The sequence below is a fragment of the Mirounga leonina genome, unplaced genomic scaffold, assembly GCF_011800145.1.
Source record: "Mirounga leonina isolate KUSES-001 unplaced genomic scaffold, KU_Mleo_1.0 Mir_92, whole genome shotgun sequence".
Taxonomy (NCBI): Eukaryota; Metazoa; Chordata; class Mammalia; order Carnivora; family Phocidae; genus Mirounga; species Mirounga leonina.
The window spans coordinates 10,093,395-10,113,474 of NW_023270852.1; the positions used below are offsets into that span (position 1 = coordinate 10,093,395).

General features: G+C 50.9%; 3 protein-coding genes across 4 annotated transcripts; 2 read left to right on the top strand and 1 right to left on the bottom strand.

Annotated features, from left to right (window-relative positions):
• Positions 1 to 566: 566 nt before the first annotated feature.
• TAF10 (TATA-box binding protein associated factor 10) lies at positions 567 to 1,977 on the top strand. Its single transcript, XM_034995520.1, has 5 exons — positions 567 to 830; positions 964 to 1,118; positions 1,354 to 1,418; positions 1,510 to 1,624; positions 1,807 to 1,977. The coding sequence occupies exons 1-5, from the start codon at positions 599 to 601 to the stop codon at positions 1,894 to 1,896; spliced, it is 657 nt and encodes a 218-aa protein (XP_034851411.1). The 5' UTR covers positions 567 to 598; the 3' UTR covers positions 1,897 to 1,977.
• On the bottom strand, positions 1,946 to 8,874 carry ILK (integrin linked kinase). Of its 2 annotated transcripts, none has more exons than XM_034995515.1 (13): positions 8,446 to 8,874; positions 7,881 to 8,015; positions 4,587 to 4,752; positions 4,337 to 4,432; positions 4,039 to 4,135; positions 3,857 to 3,940; positions 3,670 to 3,755; positions 3,418 to 3,527; positions 3,182 to 3,309; positions 2,978 to 3,099; positions 2,780 to 2,879; positions 2,543 to 2,673; positions 1,946 to 2,357 (listed from the first exon to the last, which is right to left on the bottom strand). In XM_034995515.1, exons 2-13 carry the CDS (start codon positions 7,967 to 7,969, stop codon positions 2,208 to 2,210), a joined length of 1,359 nt encoding a protein of 452 aa, XP_034851406.1. In that variant the 5' UTR covers positions 7,970 to 8,015; positions 8,446 to 8,874; the 3' UTR covers positions 1,946 to 2,207. The 2 variants fall into 2 exon arrangements, with proteins under 2 accessions (XP_034851406.1, XP_034851407.1); XM_034995516.1 differs by lacking the exon at positions 8,446 to 8,874 and adding an exon at positions 8,280 to 8,385 and having other exon boundaries at positions 1,956 to 2,357.
• RRP8 (ribosomal RNA processing 8) lies at positions 8,662 to 18,243 on the top strand. The gene is made up of 7 exons (XM_034995514.1): positions 8,662 to 8,853; positions 10,256 to 10,622; positions 10,850 to 11,303; positions 11,391 to 11,520; positions 11,906 to 12,012; positions 12,097 to 12,193; positions 12,420 to 18,243. The coding sequence occupies exons 1-7, from the start codon at positions 8,755 to 8,757 to the stop codon at positions 12,537 to 12,539; spliced, it is 1,374 nt and encodes a 457-aa protein (XP_034851405.1). The 5' UTR covers positions 8,662 to 8,754; the 3' UTR covers positions 12,540 to 18,243.
• Positions 18,244 to 20,080: the final 1,837 nt, after the last annotated feature.

Below are 20,080 nucleotides of genomic sequence, written 5' to 3' on the forward strand. Positions count from 1 at the left end.
TCTTGTCCTACCGAACTTTGTACTCCCAGGCCCTAGCTCAGGATTGGCAAATAGGAATTAAATAAATGTTTGTTGCTTGAAAACCCCACCCTCACTCGTGATTTTGCATATATTGCAAACATACGTGATTTTGCATACTCAAGCTGAAATACCTCCCTTCCTAGCTACAGCAGCACTATTGGCTCCCCTGCTGTCCTCACTTCTGGCAGCTGGAGGGGAGTGGGGCTTTCCAACCCTTAAAAGGCTGAGTAAGGGAACTAGAAAGGATGCAGACTGGCAGGCAACCTGTGGTTGAGGGGTGTCCCAAAACGAGGTCTTTAAGCGCCAGGTTCCCAGAGGGGTCCCAGACCCGCGGAAAAGCGTGCTAGACATTGATGGTTGACATCCCGGCGAAAGGGCCTAGGAGTACGGGCGGGTGGGAGGCGGCCTGTCGGAAGCGTCTCACTGGCTGGTAAACAACCAGGAGGCGGGAGACCCGAGAGACAGCAAACATGGCATGGGAGGGGCAAAGCGCGGGGCGTGTGACGTCACCCTTGGTGTGTGCGTAACGTGAGCGGAAGCGGAAGCGGCTCTGTTCGCCGCCTCTCCCACCGGCCCGATGAGCTGCAGCGGCTCCGGCGCGGACCCCGAGGCGGCGCCGGGCTCCGCCGCCTCGGCCCCGGGCCCGGCGCCCGCGGTCTCGGCCCCCGCAGCGTTGCCCGCTGGCACCGCTGCGGAGAATAAGGCCAGCCCCGCGGGGACAGCAGGGGGACCTGGGGCTGGAGCTGCGGCAGGGGGCACGGGACCCGTGGCGGCGCGGGCCGGGGAGCCGGCCGAGCGGCGTGGGGCGGGTGAGGGACGGGTGAGGGTGAGGGCAGCGCCTAGGGCTGGGTCCAGTGGCGGGTGAGGGCAGAGGGTTTGAGGCCGACCTAGCCGGGGCCCCGCATCTCCCACCTCCATGTCTGTTTGCTGGTTCTCCTCCAGCTCCGGTGTCGGCGGGAGGCGCGGCGCCCCCGGAGGGGGCCATGTCTAACGGGGTTTATGTACTGCCGAGCGCGGCCAACGGAGACGTGAAGCCGGTGGTGTCCAGCACGCCTCTGGTGGATTTCCTGATGCAGCTGGAGGATTACACGCCTACGGTGGGCTTCCTGCCTGAACAAGGCTATTGGCGCGCTGTCAGGCCAACTTTCTGCTACACCGCGTGGATTTCCAGCTTCCTTTTGTACTTGCTCCCCTACTAGCTCTTTGATTTATCCCCTCTGCCCACCCAAACTGTGAGCTTCCTAAAAGCCAGGCCTGCCCTCCATTTCCCTCACCCTCTCAGCCCCGCAGCGCCCAGGGCAAATACTGACAGTCATCTCATTGATCTCTCAGATCCCAGACGCAGTGACTGGCTACTACCTGAACCGTGCTGGCTTTGAGGCCTCGGACCCACGCATGTGAGTACAGTCTGGGTGGGTAGGTTAAGAGTCTTGAGTGCTTGTGTGGAGTTTATTGTCCCATCTTCTCACACCAGTTTTTTCTCTCTAGAATTCGGCTCATCTCCCTAGCTGCCCAGAAATTCATCTCAGATATTGCCAACGATGCCCTACAGCACTGCAAAATGAAGGGCACAGCTTCTGGCAGCTCCCGAAGCAAGAGCAAGGTGTGAGGGGAGGCTCATTGAATCAGTAATTACCTCCCACAGCATCAGAGGCTTAATTTGTTCTGAAATCCCTTTGGGGAAACTAAGCCCTAGGGGAGGTGAAAGACCTACTCAGGGTCACCCACCTGGGATTGAAATCTGGGATTCCTGTGCTCAGCTGGTGCTCTTCCCTCTTCCCTCAGGACCGCAAGTACACTCTAACCATGGAGGACTTGACCCCTGCCCTCAGCGAGTATGGCATCAATGTGAAGAAGCCGCACTACTTCACCTGAGCCACCCAACCTAAATGTACTTGTCTGTCCCCTTGTCCCCACACCAGCCTGTTTTCATAATAAACTTTATTGTGACAGGCAGGGCTGGTCCCTCCCATGCTGGGAGATACCGTGTGGCAAGTGACAAAGCTCTGAGCCTAGCCCCTTTGGGGGCTGCAGTGGTAGGGATGGGGGCAGGGGATGGGCCCCATGGCTGGGGTAGTACCATGACTGGAGGCAGGGGAGGCAACCAGAGGCCTGCTGCTTTGGGGAGACATACTCCCCTAACCGTGTCCTGACACCTCTGGAGTTTAGGCAAGGGCTTTCCAGCTCTACTTGTCCTGCATCTTCTCCAGGATAGGCACAATCATGTCAAACTTGGGCCGCTTAGCAGGGTCTTCATTCATGCATATCTTCATAAGCTTACACACATGGGGGGAAATGCCTGGTGGGATGGTAGGCCGAAGGCCTTCCAGTGCCACCTGCAAATACAGGAAAAAACAAAATGGGTCTCAGAACTTGAATATTCTGCGGGGAGAGGCCTCTTAGTCCTCAGGACAGTATTACTGTATATTTGAACAAATATGGGAAGAGCCCAGCCCTGCTATAGTTATTGTCACCACCACCACCATTCCCCCAACACAAGTGCATACAGTTGTGCTCTCACCTTCATTCCAATCTCCATGTTGGAGAGGTCAGCAAATGGTACCTCCCGTGTCACCAGTTCCCACAGAAGCACTGCAAAACTCCACATGTCTGCTGAGCGTCTGTTTGTATCTTCAGGCTTCTTCTGCAGAGCTGGAGGAACAGGACTTAACTGTTCCAGCTGCCTATCCTGTCTCTGCCCCTTCCATTACTACTGAGCTGGCCCTTCTCTACCTCCCAACATGATGCCCTCACTCACCTTCAGGGGCCACCCAGGCAGGTGCATACATACGCCCAGGGCACTGGAAGGAAAACTTGACGTCGGCCATGCTGATTCGGGCAGTCATGTCCTCATCAATCTGAGGAAGAGAAGATAGATATGTGGAAGGAGGTAAGTCCTATTCTAGACAGGGAAAGGGCTCTGGGGGCCTGGGCCAGGAGTGAAGTGTGACCTCACCATTACACTACGGCTATTGAGTGCATGTCGTGGGATGAGGGGCTCTAATGTATGTAGGAAGGCCATGCCCCTTGCCATGTCCAATGCAAACTTCACAGCCTGGCTCTGGTCCACAACGAAATCTAAGGAGGCAAGAGTCAAATAGTTTGGGGAGGCTCACACACCCTGCCCCCCATCCCATGAGATTTGGTATCCACTACTTACTGGTGCCTTCGTGTAATACATTGTACAGGGATCCATATGGCATCCAATGTGTGATGAGGGTGGGGTGAGGAGCAGGTGGAGACTGACAGGCACCTAGCACTGGGAGCACATTGGGATGCGAGAAAATCCTGGAAGAAGGACAGTATCCCTAGCTGAGATCAGCATAAAAGATCTCCCTTTGGGTGCTAGTCAGGGTTCCTTGGAACCAGCAGCTTCCTGTTTAGGCTTTGCCCCACCTGAGACGGGGACACTCCTCGTTGAAGTCCCTGCTCTTCCTTGTACTCCAGTCTCGAACCTTTAACACCTTCACAACGATGTCATTACCCTGCCAGCGGCCCTTCCATAGCTGAGAGACAGGTAAGGGTTAGGAAGCTTTAACTAAGGTCACTGCTTTCTTGTCCACTAACTGGAAGAAAAACTTAAAAACAGGTGCAGAGCAGGTAATTTGTAGGAGATTGGGGAGGGAGGGGCAAGAAAGGCAGGGTCACCTCTCCAGAGTGATTCTCGTTGAGCTTCGCCAGAAAGTTGAGCTGTTTGAAGTCAATGCCGGAGTGTTTGTTCAGAGTCCCATTTCCTGAGAGTGTGGGCAGGTCAGGTACCCAAGCTTCACCATAACCCAGCTCCAGCAGCCCAGGGTTATTCCCTTGACCACCCCTCCCCTTACAACTGACTCACGGGGCCGAGTGCGGGTGGTTCCCTTCCAGAATGTGTCCTTGTATGGAATACGGTTAAGGTTTTGGCCCATCTTCTCTGCCCGCTCTGGGGAAGAAAAACAGCTTTGGTCCCAGTTGTAGTACGGAGTGAGGAGATAGGCAGGGACAAGACAAGAGGATACAAACTGGAGTTGGGGGACAGACCTCGGAGGAGCTCTCTCAGAGGTGCCTTGGCTTTGTCCACAGGCATCTCTCCATACTTGTTACAAATGCTAACAAGGGCCCCATTAGCCACCAGGTCCTGGAATGAAAAGGGGTTGTGATGAGGGGCTCTGCCAACTCCCTGGCAGTCACCAACCAACCGTCAATACAAGTGGTGTACCAACTCTGAGTGTCACATATTCAGCAGTACTTACAGGATGGATTGAAGGTTCTAGACTCTTCCATTCAGGCTCAGACTTTGCTTCCTACCCATCCCAGGGCTCAGGGCCTTAGTACTCACCTCTGCAACCTGATCTTGGCCCCAAAAACAGGCATAGTGCAAGGGCACATTTCCATGCTCATTCACTGCATTGATGTCAGCTTTATACTGCAGCAGCTGGTCCCCATGGCCAAGTAGAAGAGGCAGAAGACAAATGAGAGATGGGAGTTGAGGCGTGCAAGGAGGGAGAAGAGTACACATGTGTTATATTGCTTGTGACTGACTTCCAGACATGTATGTAATGTAGGTGAGAGGGAGCATTCATGCCTACCTTCTGCACAATATCACGGTGTCCATGACTGGCTGCCAGGTGCAGGGGAGTGTCATCCCCACGATTCATCACATTGATTCGTGCCCCCCGCATGATAAGCATCTCAACCACAGCAGAACGGCCCTCTCGGCAGGCCCAGTGCAAGGGGGAGAAGCCATGATCATCCCTTTGAGGAAGGGACAATGGTCATTGATCTGGAGGTGGGATGGGGGCAAAGGCTTTGATATGGGAAAAAGTGATAGTTATTCTGAATAATCTCCCTGGAAAACCGTACCTGTCCAGGACTCTGATTCTCATTCATGCCAGCAACTCCCAAAGCCATCCAATTAAGACTTTCCCCTGAGCTTCAAACCTATCCAACCACCACCTGAAATCTCAACAAATCCGTATGATTCACTGTCTTCATCACCATCTCCCACTAGCCTTTCTTCCTTGGCATGCCCTATCTCATTAAATGGTAGCATTTTTCATCTGGTTTCCTCTGCATTCCTTTTGCAACATCTGTTGGTCCTTTTTGTTTCCACTGCATTTCACATCCCTCTGGTATACTACTTGTGGCACTGGATTGTAAAAATCTTAATGAGCTGTCTTGTCTGCTAGACTGAGCTTCTTGACAGAATGGATTGACAGCAGGTGTTTAGTGCATGTTAATACAAGGGAGAGGTGTCTTGGAGAAGGAAAGCCACAACTCATGGGAGAAGAAGCAAGCTTACTGATTGGCTCTGGTACTGAAACATAAGACCTAAAAATGGACTGGAATTAAAATAATGTTTTGGAAGGGTTTATAACGAAAGAGAGAAATGCTTTTGATAAGTCATTACTAATGAGGCAGATATCAAACCAGGATTTGGTAAAACAGGATTCCTCTACTCAGGCAGGCCTGGTCCCAGAAAACAGGAAAATGAGAATGGCTTCTTTAGAAAGAAAACTATCTAACTCCCCCACCCCCACCCCCAAGGACATGTATTTTCTAAAGTAAAAGAACTGTACAAAAAAAAAAAAGAAAACACTTGGTGGGAGCTGGGCCTGCCTGACAGCCTGGGGCCATAAAAGGAAATTCCCTCCAGTCCTGTGTATGAAGATCTAAGGGGCGGGGCAGGGGGCGGTCCCTGGTCTGAGACCGCAGCCTCCGGATGCCTTAGTGCTGTGGTCACTTCCCTTGTGGGGGCTCTACGCGTGGCCTGAAACAGATCAGGGGTCTGGCCACTGCAGGCCATCCAGCTGTCCCCCTCCCCCAGGGGAATGGGGTATGTGTGGCCTTTAATGACTTCCCTCCACAGCTGCCCTCATCTGCTCACTTAGAGATAGCCAAAAGCTTTCCTGGGAGGTGGATTACTCCCTCCTCCCCCTCTCTGAAGCAGCCATTCCCTACTTATCAGTGAGTTTTGCCTCCCAGATCTTTAATTTGTGCCCTGGTTTATCAGCCTCCTGCAGTCTGTGGCACGAGCAGGCCAGAGCCTGAGGGCAAAATATGAGCACAAAGGTTCCACTCACTGTCAGAATGCCTGTCACCTCAGGGCCACAGACTATAATCCCGAAGAGCCCTGCAGGGAGTTCACCCCACCTCATATCCAGCATATAGCCTACTTGGGCCCCCAAAGCCTTCCAGTTTCACTAATGCCACCCCTTCACCTTTTGGCACTAAAGAGTTTTATAAAATGCAAGTTCCCCAGGACAACTTTACCTAAGCCTTTATAACCCTACCAACAAAAATAGAGTACTCACTGTCTTTATCTGAGCACCCTTTGAAGAATTATGAAAGAATTATGGAAATTATAAAAGAGTACGAAAAATGGGAAAAAGTGACCAGGAATTATGGAGGAAGAGCATAAAGCCTAATGAAAACCTGTGAAGCCTAGATAAAGATTATAGGTGATCCTTACCTCTCAAACCTAAAAACTGAAGAAATAAAATTTTAAAACAAAAAACCCCTAAAACCCACCACCCTGAATCATCAACATCACTATTGCTTTTCTTGCCTGTCTCAGCCAACCCTGAAGAACTTGTCTACATTCACTCTATTTCCTCACCTCCCATTGAACCTGCCACCAGGCTGCTGCCGTGAGGGCTGGCATTATGTCTGATTCTGGGCCTTTAGCACAGGAGGTGTTCATAGTACTTTAAGTGAAGGAACCCGGTGTTGTCTGGTTTCTTCATCCATTTTCCTCTACGGCAGCCTTCACAAAGATCATCAAATACATTATTAATTGTAAGTTCAATAGTTACTTTAAAGTGCTCAAGTTCTTTGACTTCTCAACAGCCTATACTACTGTTGACCACTCCCCCTTCATTGAAACATTCACTTCTCTGAGCTTTACTAACATATTTTCCTGTTTCCTGCAACCTCCAGCTGCACCTTTTTAGTCTTGCAGGCTTCTGTCTCTGTCACACCCGTGTCTTCAGGTATCATCGATATGCTAACACCTCCCAATCTGTCTTTCCAAGTCAGCTCTCCTGAAATCCGAATCTGCATAACCAACAACCTACATGACATTTCTACTCTACTGTACAGTCACTTTAACATGTCACAGCGGCAGTCATCATCCTTCAGCCTTGTCCAACTCAGTAAAAGCAACCACCATCTACCCAAGAGTGTGAGCCAGAACCCTGGTCATCATCTTTGCTTCCTCACTTCCCACACCAAGTCTCATCAATTCTTTATCCTAAAGATTTCAGGAATCTGATCACTTCTTTCTTTTTCATCTGCTCCCATTCTAGTCACCACTTCTGGGACAGACTAAGCAATTGCTTCTCCACATGGCCACCTGCTCTTCAGAAGGTATCCAAGATGACACTTAAATGGACAATCTCATCATATCACAGCAGGGCTTTAAACCCTTGTTCTTAGAATAATGACCTTATTATAGCATAAATACCCTTGCATGATCTGGCTGACCCTTGCAGCAGACTTCTCCAGTCTTATCTCCTGTGGTTTACCACTTGTACCCAATGCTTCAGCCCACTGAAGCTCATAGAAGTCTATCCTCCAGCCACATGGACCTGTAGACAATTTCCAGACACTCCGCTCTCTCTCTTGCCTCCTAGCTTTCGCCCATGCAGTTCACTGAGGCTGGAAAGCCTCTCTGCAGCCTGTGCCTGTGAAACTCTTGTTGAGCAGTCAAGATTCAGCCGAAACACAGCTTCCTCTGTGGAGACCCTCTGCCCCCCACAGGCTGTGCTTCGCACTAGTCCTACTGGGTAGGAAAGTCAGCCGCCCCCAGCCAACGTGAGCACCCCACATCGCGGAGAGGAGTATGTCTTTGCCGTTCTCACCCACCAGCCACCTCAACTCACCCCTGGTTGAGGTCGTTCTCCGTGTTGTCCAGCCACAAGCGAACGGCCACTGCGTTGCCCTCCCGGCACTGAGTGAAAATGTCGTCCATAGCAGCGTCCCGGCGCTGAGTCCCCTAGATTGGGGAAGCCTGCGGACTGTGGAGGGATCCAGGGAAGGGTGATGAACCCCGAGCTTTGTCCCCTACTGGAGATAAGTGTTCGTGAAGGGGGTGAGGGTCTCCTGCTGCCTCCCCAGCTAGTGGAGGTCTGGGAAGGAGTTCGGGAAGTCGGGATTATCCCTGACCGTGTCCCCTGGGCGCGAGGGAAAGCGGGTCCGCGCGAGGTGGGGGGTGATTAGGAAGTAGAGTCTCCTGAAGGGGTGTCGGCGAACAAGCTCGGGGACCCTACCCGCGAACAGACCTGGGGGGGAGGGGGGAGTTCAGGCACCCTAAACCCTGGGAGAGGCGATCGGGGGTCCTTCCCGAGGGGTGGCTCTCGTTCCCTACTCGGTATTCGGGCCGAGTGAAGGCTGACGGGTTGGCAGGGGTCGAGCCTTGGGGAAGGGCACGGGTGCTCCCGCACTCACCGGGACTCGGACCGGAGGAGCCTTCTTCGGGGAACTCCCGTCCGGCCGCGCCCGCCGCCCGGCCCCGCCCCTGGCCCTCTCTGGCCAGCGCGGGCCCCCATTCCTCCCTCCCTCTCGCCTCCCTTGCCCTTCTAGCCAGCAGTGCCTAAACTCGATGGTTTCCGGCGCCGCGCCGACCGCTCTAGCTACCCATGCTTCACTCTTTGGTTTCCGGCTCAGTTCCGGCGGCTCCGGGCCCTCGGTTCACTAGAGACGCGCTCTGCACGTGGAGAGCTGTGTGGACCCCGCGACTTCATCCACCCCACCGGCATGTTTGAGGAGCCGGAGTGGGCCGAGGAGGCCCCAGTAGCCGCGGGTCTCCCGCCTGTAGCCTCGCGGCCTCGGCCCGCCTCAGCTTCGCAAATCAAGGTGAGCGGCCCTGCAGGGAGCTGTTTCAAGCCGAGCTTACCCTGGGGGATCTGAGCGTGTGGGCACGCAGTGTGTGTGTGTGTTGGGGGGGGCGCTTGCCACCAACAGAATGTGTGTGTGTGTGTGTGTTGGGGGGGCGCTTGCCGCCAACAGAATGTGTGTGTGTGTGTGTGTGTGTTGGGGGGGCGCTTGCGGCCAACAGAATGTGTGTGTGTGTGTGTGTGTGTGTTGGGGGGGCGCTTGCGGCCAACAATGTGTGTGTGTGTGTGTGTTGGGGGGGGCGCTTGCGGCCAACAGAATGCTGGGGGGGGGGGGTGCTGCGGCCAATAGAAGACCCGACTAAGTGAGAGCTGTTGAGTAGAAGTTAGTGAAGACGCATTTTGGACAGGAAAAGCACGTGCAGGGGCTCTGGAGCAAGAAAACATGTCCTGTTGTTAGGGTCACACACACAGTAATCCGTGTGGTTGGAGCACAGAGAGTGAGAGGGTATGCCATTGAAGTTGGAGAGGTAGAGGAGAAGTGTTGCATATTTTACCGATAGAAGCCAATGAAGCGGTTTCAGCAGGGGAATAATTTTTTAAGATTTGCATTTTGAAAAAGTCATTGGTTTCAGTGTGGAGCTTGGATTAGAGAGAGAAAGGGTGAATGACAATGAAGGATTTTACCAGCACTACCATTCTAAAGGAGTGGTGCAGAGTGGGTACTGAAAACCACCAGGTTAAGTACCTGGCCTGGGACCTCCCAGTAGGACTTCAATCCAGAAGGCCTCCCAGACAAGAGACCTTCTCCTTTAAGCCTTTGCAGATGTGAAGGCTGCTGTACTTCCTCAGGCTCTTCCTGCCTTTTAGTGAGCATCCAACATGAAATCTGCCTGCTTTATTCCCTCCTCTTCATCCCCTCAACCTACAGCTATAATCAATGCCACAGGTCTTTCCGTCGGCAGCTTGTCCCTTTCCATTTATTTTCTACACTACGGCTAGACTCATCTTAAGTACACACCTGTGATCCTGTCACTCTTATTTTCAGAAACCTCCCTAGCTTTTACAGAAAGATATAGAAAGCTGCAGGCAAAAGGCTGAGATTGAGGGTTGAACTCCTATTCTCTGACCTTGGTCCTGTTGCTTGTGGCCTTACCACAGTCCTCTGGGGAACTCCATTTTCTCATCTGCAAATTGAAGAAGTGAGATGGGTGGTTTCTCTGCTCTCCAGCCTCCCAAAGGTTGAGATGGTGACTTAAAAGTTGTTCAGGGTCTGGCAGGCTTCATGACAAGCTAGTGAAGTTAACTAAGAATAATCCAGATGCTTCTGCCAGCATCTGAATCAGGTCTCCATTTCTGCCTTCTTATTCTCCACGCCCCATCTATTCACCTCACCCCTTCTCTCTTCCCTTGTTTTTCCTCAGGGCTCCAAGCACCGTCAGCTCTTGGCCACATTACGGGCCCTAGAGGCCGCATCTCTTCCCCAGCAACCCCCTAGCCTGCCTGGCAGTGACTCTGAGGAGGATGTGGTGGAAAGGAAGAAGAAACACCCAAAAAAGACCTCATCTGCCAGTGCTTCTATTGAAGTAGAGAAGAAGAGGAAGAAGAAATGTCAACAACAGGGCCCACTTGGCAGTGACTATGAAGAAAAGGAAGTAAAAAGGAGCAAAAAGTGCCTCAAAGGGGTTCTCAGTGCCAGTGACTCTGCTGAAGAACAGAAAAGAAAGAGGAAATGCCAGAAACAGGTCCCCTCAAACCCCGCCCAGCACCAAGACAATGATAACCAAACAGGTACTAGTAGCTGTGTATATGTGTGTGGAACAGGGAGGCGGATCAGCTGATCCTGTACATGACAGAGGTTACCTGCCACCATTAGGTTTGGGGTTAGGCAATAAGAAGTGTGTTCATCCAGGCCATAGTGTCTTTCTCAAGGACAGGGGTATGGCCAGGATGATTGCCAAACCTCTGAATTCAGGGGCTCTTGCCCCAAATATGCTTTCTTATCTCCCTCTCTTCAGGTCCCAAAGCTTGGAAGAGTAGTGCGACAAATGACCAATCCAAGCAAAGTCCTGGGTCCACTTCTGCCAACCCCCTGCAAACCTTGAGTCGCAAGCAGTGGCGGAACCGACAGAAGAACAAACGTAGACATAAGAACAAGTTTCGGCCACCTCAGCCACCAGACCAGGCTCCAGCCACAGCCCCCAAAGAGGAGACAGAGATGCCTCCTGCCCCTAGCCCAGATAACTGTGAGGATCGGGCAGGGGCTCTGCGAGCCCGCATGGCACAGCGGCTGGATGGTGCCCGATTTCGCTACCTCAACGAACAGCTATACTCAGGGCCTAGCAGTGCCGCACAGCGTCTCTTCCAGGAAGATCCTGAAGCCTTTCTTCTCTATCACCGCGGCTTCCAGAGCCAAGTCAAGAAGTGGCCACTACAGCCAGTGGACCGCATCGCCAGGGATCTTCGCCAGCGGTGAATGGGGGTTGGGCACTGAGAATCGATGTGGGTCAGTCATGGCTCAGACTAGACCAGTGAGTGATCCCTCCCCTCCACTCCCAGGCCTGCGTCCCTGGTGGTGGCTGACTTCGGCTGCGGGGACTGCCGCCTGGCTTCAAGTATCCGGAACCCTGTGCACTGCTTTGACTTGGCCTCTCTGGACCCCAGGGTCACTGTGTGTGACATGGCCCAGGTAAACCCTTCTATCTCTCTGTGTCTCTGGCCTGTGCTCTAGACCCAGCCTCTATGTGCCAATCTCTAATGCTCCCTCCCTCTGCACCCCCATCCTGGTGTCTGGCGCTAGCAGTCAGTGCTGGATTTCTTTCTTTTTTGTTTTGTTTTTTTTTTAGGATTTTATTTGGGAGAGAGAGCACAAGCAGGGGGAGTGGCAGAGGGAAAGGGAGAGGCAGGCTCCCCGTTGAGCAGGGAGCCCAATGTGGGGCTCGATCCCAGGACCCTGGGATCATGACCCGAGCCGAAGGCAGCTGCTTAACCGACTGAGCCACCCAGGTGCCCCTCAGTGCTGGATTTCTGCTTCCCATGTTGTGTGCTTTATACAGTACTCCTACTCTCTACAGGTGCCTCTGGAGGATGAGTCTGTGGATGTGGCTGTGTTCTGCCTTTCGCTGATGGGAACCAACATCAGGGACTTCCTAGAGGAGGCAAATCGAGTGCTGAAGCAAGGGTAGGAGTTCCCGGGACACAGATATGTGTATATGTGCACAGATGTATGTCTGTGTATATACACAGAACTTCTCATTCTTCTCAGGGGTCTCTTGAAAGTGGCTGAAGTCAGTAGCCGGTTTGAAGATGTTCGGACCTTTCTGGGGGCTGTGACCAAACTGGGCTTCAAGGTCATCTCCAAGGTGAGGGCCTCAAGAAGTCTCCCTATTTTTGTCTCATGTGGTCTTTTTTAGGGTAATGGTGTTTAGGAAGGAGGCCATAGGCACAGACACAGATATTTGCTCTTTGAAGGCATGACGCATGGGAGAGCCCTGGGGAGCTTTCTGAGCAAGGGCGGGACATGGAGCAGAGGTGTTTTGAGGAGCTGGGGTGAGGATTTGGAGCTCACTAGGTTTTTTCCACCCCTAGGATCTTACCAACAGCCACTTCTTCTTGTTTGACTTTGAAAAGACTGGGCCTCCTCGGGTAGGGCCCAAGGCTCAACTCACAGGCCTGAAGCTTCAGCCATGTCTCTACAAGCGCAGGTGACCCCTGGGCCTGCCTTGAAAGGGGATGCAAGTCTTGAACTCCAGGCTCAGAACTCTGAAGACTGTATCCAGCCAGTCTCTGACCCAGGAACTGATAACATCACTTTCGCCGTCTTAAGACCAAAGTGTGATGAAACCCCCTGGCTCAGCCCTGCTCTCACGAAGCCTTCTTGTTTGTGAGAAGCATAAAGTAACTCAGGCTAGCTAAAGAATAAGGAGTTTATTGTGAAAATACAAGAGTATCTGGGAATTATGGGTCCTCCAGATGTGGGAACTAGCTGGTTTGGAATTCAAGGCATCTCTGGGTTTGGCTCCTCTTTCCATCTATCAGGAGTCACGTGGACTTTCTGCCCTGGCATCTCTCCTCTCTTCTCATCTCCGTCTGCTGAGAAAATCTACAGCCAGGGCTGGGGGCATAAGAGGTGCTCAATAAACTGTAGCTATGGCTGTGATGTGTTGTAAGCCTTACTATTTTCTACAGTCCTTCCCTAGGTAGGGTTGGAGGTTGAAGAGTGAAGAATGGATTTGTTGACTGAGGAATACTCTGGGAGAGCTCAAGATAGGCCTTTCAACGGGCTTCATTTCAGGGTATTTAGAGATTGTTGATAAGACTCTGAGCTGTTCTTGGAGGAGCATGGTAAGGGAGCTGGGTCTCTTCATAAATAACAACTGGTTGATGCCATGGTAGGCTGGGGGATTGGGCTGTCCATTGGCACAAGTGTCTGTTGTTTCCACCTTGCAGTGGGCCCAGATCAGCATGTCCTGGGAAAGCTACAGGCAAGGAAGGCTGGTGTTGGAAAAAGATGAACTGGGATGATAGACCCTTGGCCTCTCCTGGAAGGTATCTGCCATGTCCAGGTATAAAGATGCAGCATCTTACCTATTTGGAAGGGCAAAAACTGAGAGTGCCCGCTGGGGCACAGCTTCCAGGGCTCTGAGCCAGTCAGATGCCTCCAGTGAGGGAATGGAGATTTTGAGGTAGGCTGTAGGCCGGAGGGCATGTTTGGAGGCTTGGCAGTGTACCGCAGTGTCTTCGCATGTGTTCTGTCTGTGGAATACTCATCTGACTGATGAAGTCTTACTCGTCCTAGCTTAGTTGTTCCCTACTCCACCTCTCCTAAAGCAGAATTAATTCTTCATCTGCATTCTCCAAACTGCATTGTGATTGCTTTGTGCATTAGGCTGTGGTCTTTTCAAGTCATATTTATCTTTGTATTCCCAGAGCTTGTCACTTAGGTGGTGGAATAACAGGGTCTAGTTGGGTGGGACTGATGAGAACAGGGTATTGGGAGGAACCCAGGCTCAGGGTACAAGATGTGGGCACTGAGGACTAGAGATGATGGAAGAAGTAAGCAGATAGGAGAACTTGAGCAGGTAGCACAGGTGGGATTGATGAGGGTTGTGAGAGAGAGGAATCTTCAGTGAGTCTGGTTTCTCACTTGAGCAACAGGTTGGGCTGGTGCTGCCGTTTAGAACGTTGGGTTGTAGGTACCTGTTCCATGTTCATTTGGAAGAGGGACGTAAACGTGCCAGGAGAGACCTGTGCTAGGATTTGGGAATCAGTAGTCTAGAGGTAGTCATTCAAGTCATGGGAATAGATAAGATATCCAGAGTAAGGTAGTGAGAAGAGAAAATGGCTCTGAATAAAACTGAGGACCATTTGATGGATGGGCAAAGGCAAATGGACCAGTCAAGGTGACAAGGTGAGAAGGTTGGGCCAAAAATGGAGGAGTAAAACTGGGAGAATGGATGCTTTCAATATGGAAGGAAGGGATGGGGAAGTTGTCAGCTGTCAAACGCTGTTGCAAGGTCTGTTAGAATTTACAGTGAAGTCAGACTGCAGTGAGTGAAGGTTGCTGAATACTCTTGAGGGCCTGTTTGAATTTATAGTGGTATTATTCATGACTTTATGGTTACACCAGCCAGCCCAGTGGTGTGGTTTTCTCTGCCTACTCAGGAATCTAAATGTAGCTGTGGGGAAAATGAGCACTAAGGAATCATCCAGAATTGGAGTCTTGCCATGCAGTGGAAATGAAAGGAGGCATTTCACACCATTCAGAAGTAACTGATCACTGCTAGATCATGCACTATTGTAGAAGAGGTAGGAGAGTGAAGACAGAGGGGTAGGTTGTTGCACTGGGAATCGTTAAACAAGCGACCTGGGCAGGTGAGAGGTGGTGGTCAGCATTTGGAGTGCTTTAATTATTAGTGTTGGAAGCACAGCAGCTCCAGGCGATGGCTGCGTCTAGAGTGAAGCCACAGGGGTTAGTGCCTGAGAGGCGTGCGAGAGAGGTTGCCCATACGTTGGGTAATGGACTGAGGGCTCAGGTATTATGGGGAGGTCTTGTCTGAATGGACTCTGACGTTCTCCAGGATGATGGTAGAAATTGGCATGGAACAGGTGCTAACCTCTCAAGGGAGGGGGCGGATCCAGGAGATCTGCAGACAAAGTGACGGGGAAGCTAGATGGCATGAATTTCAGAAGTGCAGGGGGTTTGGACTGCCTACTAGAGAGACCTCCATTGTGGGAGCGATGTGAGGCTGGTGAGGAGCTGGCTGCTAGGCAGCCAAGATAAAATACCCTCACAGTCCTCTCCAGCTTCTCAGGATTCACTGGGGATTTCTGGGGAAATGATTATTACAGCAGCTGCACGGGACAGGAGCCTCCAGGGGTAAGGGGAGGCAGGCCACAAAGTCCAAGGAAAGTGTTGGAGTAGCAGGCATCTCGCTGTGGGACACACATTACCTTTGATAGCTCCCTATCTCTGTTCTTTTGCAAATGTTTATATTCTGTAGGTCTTGGTTATTTTCCCTGTTTTTTTTAATTCTCAGCAAGATAGCTGCGGTCTGCTTTTCTCCTTTTTTTTGTCCTCCTCACTTATAATTTGGATTTTTCCTATGCCTATTCTGGCTCCATCCACCCAAGTAAATATCTCTCTGGGTTTGACTCAGGCCTTGGACTCCCCGTAACTCAGCCCAGCCCCACTAGTGTCTCCATCAGTTGCTCTGATTCTGAAAGCAGGACTCCCCTGAGCCTGCTCTGGGGCCTCCTGGCTCTATCATCAGCTTCAGGACAGACTCTTGGGCAAGCCCAGACTCTTGGACTTTAGTGTTTAATGCTGAGAGCCGAGGCTGGAGAGGGAACAGTATATTTCCTTAGGAAATAACTGCATGCCAGCTGCTCAAACAGCAACCTAGTTTAAAGAACAATTGGAGAAAAGATTGAAGGAAGGGCAAGAGTAGTAAGCGGTAAGTGGGAGGGGGTTGCTCTACCATGCAAGGCAGTGCATTATAATCACCCAGTGATTACCGAGCCTTCCCCCAGTTTCTAATTCAGGAGATCAGGCTAGGGTCTGAAAAGTTCTATTCTGGTTGCTTTGGTTTCTCACAGTGAAGCAGGAAGCAGGGTTGAGAGAGTAGCAGGGAAGGGGTTGGAGTTTTGAGGCGAGGAGAGAGTAAACGTCCTTACGAGAATTAAGAGGGAATGAACGAATGAGGGAAATGGAGTATGATTGCTGGTGGTATTAATAGCATGCTTGAGGTTCAAGGTCAGAAAGAGGATGCATGGGGAGAGACAGTGTAGGATCTCTGTAGAGAGCTTGCTGTTGTGAGACAGCACAGCTGGACTGTGAGGGCCCACCCCCCTCACCTCAGATCTAACTGCGGACTCCACTGGGACCATTCAGGAAGCTTGAGGTATTTATATTCCTACGGCCAAGGAGTGATGAGCCTGGAGTCTGACTCCCGCCCTGGGCATGTAGAGGGCAAGCAGAGGCTCACTAACTGTTCAGTGGTGAAGCCGGGGGAGTGCCGCTGCTTTTGCATTGGCCTGCATTCCCACACTTTGCTGTGGCAGTTGAGGCATGTGTGTATCCTGTGCATCTTGCAGGAGAGAAGGAAGCGTGGGGTGGTCTTGGGTCCTTTCCAGTAGGACCATTTGAGGAAGCAGGGAGACCTCAGCACAGAGCAGCTAGGAGTGTGCCATGTGGGCTGAGGAGGGAGTTGCAGGAGACCACCCACCACAGCTGCATCCACCAGGGTCAGGGGGGCAGCTGGGATGTCCCCTTTAATATCTGTCAGGCCCACAGGGCACAGAACCACCCAGTCCAGCAAGAACCTTCTTTCCTTTCTTACCCCCTTATTTCTGCGCAGCTGGGCCCAGAGCAGTCAGCAGCTGTTAGGTAGATTGGAGGTAAGAAGAGCAGAGAGCATACAGATGATTCTTCCCCTCCCCAGCTCAGGCTCCTGGAGACTAGACGTAAGTGGGGCAGGGCCGGGAGGGGAAAGTAGCTAAAGCTACAGTAGGTGCAGGTTAGTTATTGTTACATAGGGTTAGACATTCTAATTGCTTGAGATGGTAAGATTGTTAACTAAGAATGAGCTGAAAAGTCATAGGCTTGCTGCAGCTTCTCTCCACAGCAGGGAACAGTGCCCGCAAATGAGAAAAGTTTGGAGGGGGGTAGGAATAAGGTTGGGTTTGGATGGCAGCCTGTGCCTTGTGCTTGTTCAGCGTGCTTTGAGAGCTTTCTTGCTGCTGCAGTTTTTGGTGTGTTCCAGCTTTTGTTCCTGTAACTCAGTCCTGCGGGAACACCGTTCCAAAGGAAGCAGCATGATCTTGGCAGACACACAGCTCAGCTCCAAACACGCAAGCATTTACATAATTGCACAAAGCCCTTCACAGCTTTTCACAGACACAGACCTGCAATTAGAGCTCTCTATCCACAGGTCGTCCTCCTTCCCAGGTGACTTCTCAGACTGGCCCCCTGGTTCTGGGACATTTGACCACTGTAGCAACTGCCTTACTGGTCTGATTGCTTCCATTCCTGCCCCCAAAGCCATTCATTTCCCACACAGCCAAGTGATTTTTAAAATGTATGTCAGATATGTCATTTCTCTTTTTAAAATCCTTCAATGGGTTCTCAGTGTTCTGAGAACAAAAGACATAGACTCGTTCTGAGGCCCTGTGTGATCTGCCCAGGCCTCACTCTCCAACTGCATCTTAACCCACTGCTTCCTCCTGAGGCTCCAGCCACACAGGCTTGCTTTTCTTTCCTCAAGCATTCCAAGCTGCTCCTGCTGGCTCTTTACACATGCTGCCCCATCTTTCTACAGTACTTTTCGTGATGAGCTCATTTTCATCTTCCAGATCTTCACGCCAGTATCTGCATCTCTTCCGTAGAAGAAACTGGCTAGATGCTCACCAAAATGTCCTATTCATGGACACACAGTTAAACTCCGTTTCCCAGCTCCTTGCATCAAGGTGGGGCTCTGTGAATAGTCCTCACCAATGGAAAGTGAGTAGAAGTGGTGTTTTACTACCAGACCAAGGCAGCTACAGAGTGGATGCGTCTTCTCCACATTCCCACACCCCCTCCTGCCTTCCTCAGTAATCTTGAAGCACATGTTTTGAAGACAGTGGAGTCAGAACATAGAGTCTGAGTCGCTGCTGGGAGGAAAGCTGTCTGACCAAGAACATCCACATTGGACTTTAAACAAAAAGAAACCTCTGTTACATTAAGTTACTGAGTTTTGGGAACGTTACAGAAGTTAGCATTATATACCCTGGCTAATATATGTTTTCTGGGCACCCTGTCCACCTTACTCTAGATCACAAAACCCTTTTTGTTTCCTTCAGGGTGCTTCAAACATACCGTTTACCAGGTGCCAATCAACACTCCTACCTGTCCCATAACTTTGAATCTTAATTGAGAGAAAAAATGCTCACATGAGGAAGTTGAGATACTCATTTTATCAGTTGCATTTTTTTTTTTTAAGATTTTATTCATTTATTTGACAGAGAACACAAGCAGGGGGAGCGGCAGGCAAAGGGAGAGGGAGAAGCAGGGAGATCCCAGGACCCTGGGATCATGACCTGAGCCGAAGGCAGATGCTTAACCGACTGAGCCACCCAGGCGCCCCTGTCAGTTGCATTTTGATTGTGACCAGAAGAAAATATCCCACTGAAGAATGTCCTAAACAAATTAGATTTTTATTCTAATATTATTAGAAACCCAAAGGTAGGTGGCTGGTGACATTGGTTTAGGAACTCAAGGATGTTATTAGATCTTTGTTACTCTTGGTCTCTTGATTCTGATGGTCACAAGGTGATGTGTTCTTGATTGGGCAGGGACACCCTACTTTTTTACTTCTTGGGAGTCTCGCTGATTGCCACAGCCCTTACCTTTTTGACCTTACTTCAAGGGTCTTTCTACATTGTTAATACTCTGGTGTAAATATGTTTCATTATTCTCTACAACATAACTGAGGCCAATCTAAAATATTAGCATTTTAAATATATTTGTCTCCCTCATCTCTTCCCACACCTCAGTGACCTGTGAGCAACTTATCCAATTCAGAGCTGTTCTTCCTCCCGCTCAGTGGGGTGGGGAAACATGGTCTGTTGCTTTCACTCATTCTTTACCTCCTCTGTTACTTAGGATTGGGATGGGGAGGGCACATTGGAGGAGAAAAAGCTAAACTCCCATCAGTGTGCTCTACTAAGACAGGCATTTAAATGTTGCCTCTGTGTGAGCTATTGGGGTTCTCTGGAGGCCCCATGGGGACTTGTGCACTGACTGGCTTTGCTTCCCTCCTTATAATACACAGCCCACACTCCCCTTCAGCTCCTGCCCCTGTCCGTGAATCCACAGCCTCCTAATACTAATACCCCCCCCCCCCCCCCGGGCAGCCCTCCTGGGAGCGGTTCCAGCAAACACCTCAAGACTGGTTTTCTTTCAAGAAGCCCACTGGAAACTCATGCATATTTGTCCCACCAGACAGTGAAAGTGCAGGCCACCCAGCAGCTGACTCCTCTCTCCCTGCTTGCCCCTGCCAGCCCGACTGACTTCTCCATATGAGAAATAAAGCACCAGTCTCTACAGTCATAGGACTCCAAACCTTCATAAGTGATTCAGGTTCTATTCTCCCAAGAAGCCTTTGCCCCAGGCTCCACCTCAGTGGTCATATGGAGATGGCTCTGTTAAGTTTCTGGGTGTGGCAGACCTCTAGCTAGAGAATGTAATCGGAATGAATATAAAGCCTGTCCCTTGTGGAAACACAAAATGACTACAGATGGTTCTTTGGAGCCCTCCTCACTTGATTTAGGATGGAGGGAACAGCACTGCACCTTTTCCTTTCAGGGAGGAAAAGTTCTCTATTCCTAAAAATTCCCATCAGTGCATCTTTCATTTCCCACTTCTCATACAGTAGAAGGTTGGGGGGCTCTGGATCAGCTTTATTATCTTAGGAGTAAATCCTATGTGGATATACCCAGCACCTTCATTAGAATGTGTCAGTACCTGTTACCTATTGTGTTCAATTTTGGTGTATTACCCAAAGATCTTAGACAACTGAAAACCTCATTTAATGTCCTCGTTCTTATGTACATATTCTTAGGAAGTGTGAACTGTTTGTGTGTGTACGCTTTATTTATATAGAGTGTTACTGACCACATATTCTTACTTTCCCACCCCCCTCCCTCACTCAGCTGTGTTTTTAATATCCATTCACCTATCAATCAGGGCCCTGTCAGGAAAATGCAAA

Coding starts and splice junctions, on each gene's coding strand:
- RRP8 (XM_034995514.1), top strand. CDS start 8,755: ATGTTTGAGGAGCCGGAGTGGGCCGAGGAGGCCCCAGTAGCCGCGGGT. Junction 8,854..10,255: donor CCTCAGCTTCGCAAATCAAG/GTGAGCGGCCCT, acceptor GTTTTTCCTCAG/GGCTCCAAGCACCGTCAGCT. Junction 11,304..11,390: donor GCCAGGGATCTTCGCCAGCG/GTGAATGGGGGT, acceptor CTCCACTCCCAG/GCCTGCGTCCCTGGTGGTGG.
- ILK (XM_034995515.1), bottom strand. CDS start 7,969: ATGGACGACATTTTCACTCAGTGCCGGGAGGGCAACGCAGTGGCCGTT. Junction 4,433..4,586: donor ACCGTGATATTGTGCAGAAG/GTAGGCATGAAT, acceptor CATGGGGACCAG/CTGCTGCAGTATAAAGCTGA. Junction 4,136..4,336: donor GCCAAGATCAGGTTGCAGAG/GTGAGTACTAAG, acceptor TTTTCATTCCAG/GACCTGGTGGCTAATGGGGC.
- TAF10 (XM_034995520.1), top strand. CDS start 599: ATGAGCTGCAGCGGCTCCGGCGCGGACCCCGAGGCGGCGCCGGGCTCC. Junction 1,119..1,353: donor TGGAGGATTACACGCCTACG/GTGGGCTTCCTG, acceptor TTGATCTCTCAG/ATCCCAGACGCAGTGACTGG. Junction 1,625..1,806: donor GCTCCCGAAGCAAGAGCAAG/GTGTGAGGGGAG, acceptor CTCTTCCCTCAG/GACCGCAAGTACACTCTAAC.